General features: G+C 50.3%; 1 protein-coding gene across 1 annotated transcript; it reads left to right on the top strand.

Annotated features, from left to right (window-relative positions):
- Window positions 1–3: 3 nt before the first annotated feature.
- Window positions 4–1,112, top strand: LOC109378910 (protocadherin alpha-4-like; the record flags this gene model as incomplete). Its single annotated transcript, XM_019635167.1, has 1 exon — window positions 4–1,112. A coding segment is annotated over one exon (1,109 nt), but the record flags the coding sequence as incomplete, so codon positions are not given.
- Window positions 1,113–1,118: the final 6 nt, after the last annotated feature.

Genomic DNA, 1,118 nt, shown 5'->3' with positions numbered 1-1,118 from the left:
CGGATCGACCGCGAGGAGCTGTGCGGGCGGAGCCTGGAGTGCAGCATCCACCTGGAGGTGATCGTGGAGAGGCCGCTGCAGATTTTCCACGTGGAGGTAGAGGTGAAAGATATTAACGACAATCCGCCTGTGTTTCCCGGAACACAAAAGAATCTGTTTATGGCGGAATCCAGGCCGCTTGACTCTCTATTTCCACTAGAGGGCGCATCCGATGCAGATATCGGGGCCAACGCTGTGCTGACTTACAGACTGAGCCCCAATGAGTATTTCTCCCTGGAAAAACCATCTGATGACGAGCGGATAAAACGTCTTGGGCTAGTATTAAGGAAACCTTTAGACAGGGAAGAAGCTCCGGAGATTTTTTTAGTGCTCACGGCCACTGATGGTGGCAAACCTGAGCTGACTGGCACCGTTCAGTTACTCATCACAGTGTTGGACGCCAATGACAACGCCCCAACTTTCGATAGAACACTCTATACGGTGAAACTACCAGAAAATGTTCCTAATGGAACGTTGGTAATTAAACTTAACGCCTCAGATTTAGATGAAGGTTCGAATGGGGACATTATTTATTCATTCTCCACTGATATTTTACCAAATGTGAAATCCAAGTTCCACATAGACCCAGTTACTGGAGAAATTATGTTAAAGGGATATATTGATTTTGAAGAAAGCAAATCCTATGAAATTTTTGTAGAGGGTATTGATAAGGGACAGCTTCCACTCTCTGGCCATTGTACAGTTATGGTGGAAGTTGAAGACACCAACGATAATGTCCCAATAATGGAATTCAAATCCTTGTCACTCCCAATCAGAGAAGACGCTCCACTGGGCACCGTCATCGCCCTGATAAGCGTGTCCGACCTCGACTCTGGTGTCAACGGGCAAGTGACATGCACCCTGTCACCCCACGTTCCCTTCAAGCTGGTGTCCACCTTCAAGAATTACTATTCGCTGGTGCTGGACAGCACCCTGGACCGTGAGAGCGTGTCGCACTATGCCGTAGTAGTGACCGCGCGGGACCGGGGCTCGCCTTCACTCTCGGCCACGGCCAAGGTTTCCGTGGAGGTGGCCGACGTGAACGACAACGCGCCGGCGTTCGCGCAGCCCGAGTACAC

Source organism: Hipposideros armiger, unplaced genomic scaffold, assembly GCF_001890085.2.
Source record: "Hipposideros armiger isolate ML-2016 unplaced genomic scaffold, ASM189008v1 scaffold_7040, whole genome shotgun sequence".
Taxonomy (NCBI): domain Eukaryota; kingdom Metazoa; phylum Chordata; class Mammalia; order Chiroptera; family Hipposideridae; genus Hipposideros; species Hipposideros armiger.
This window is presented reverse-complemented; position numbering and strand designations above follow the sequence as displayed.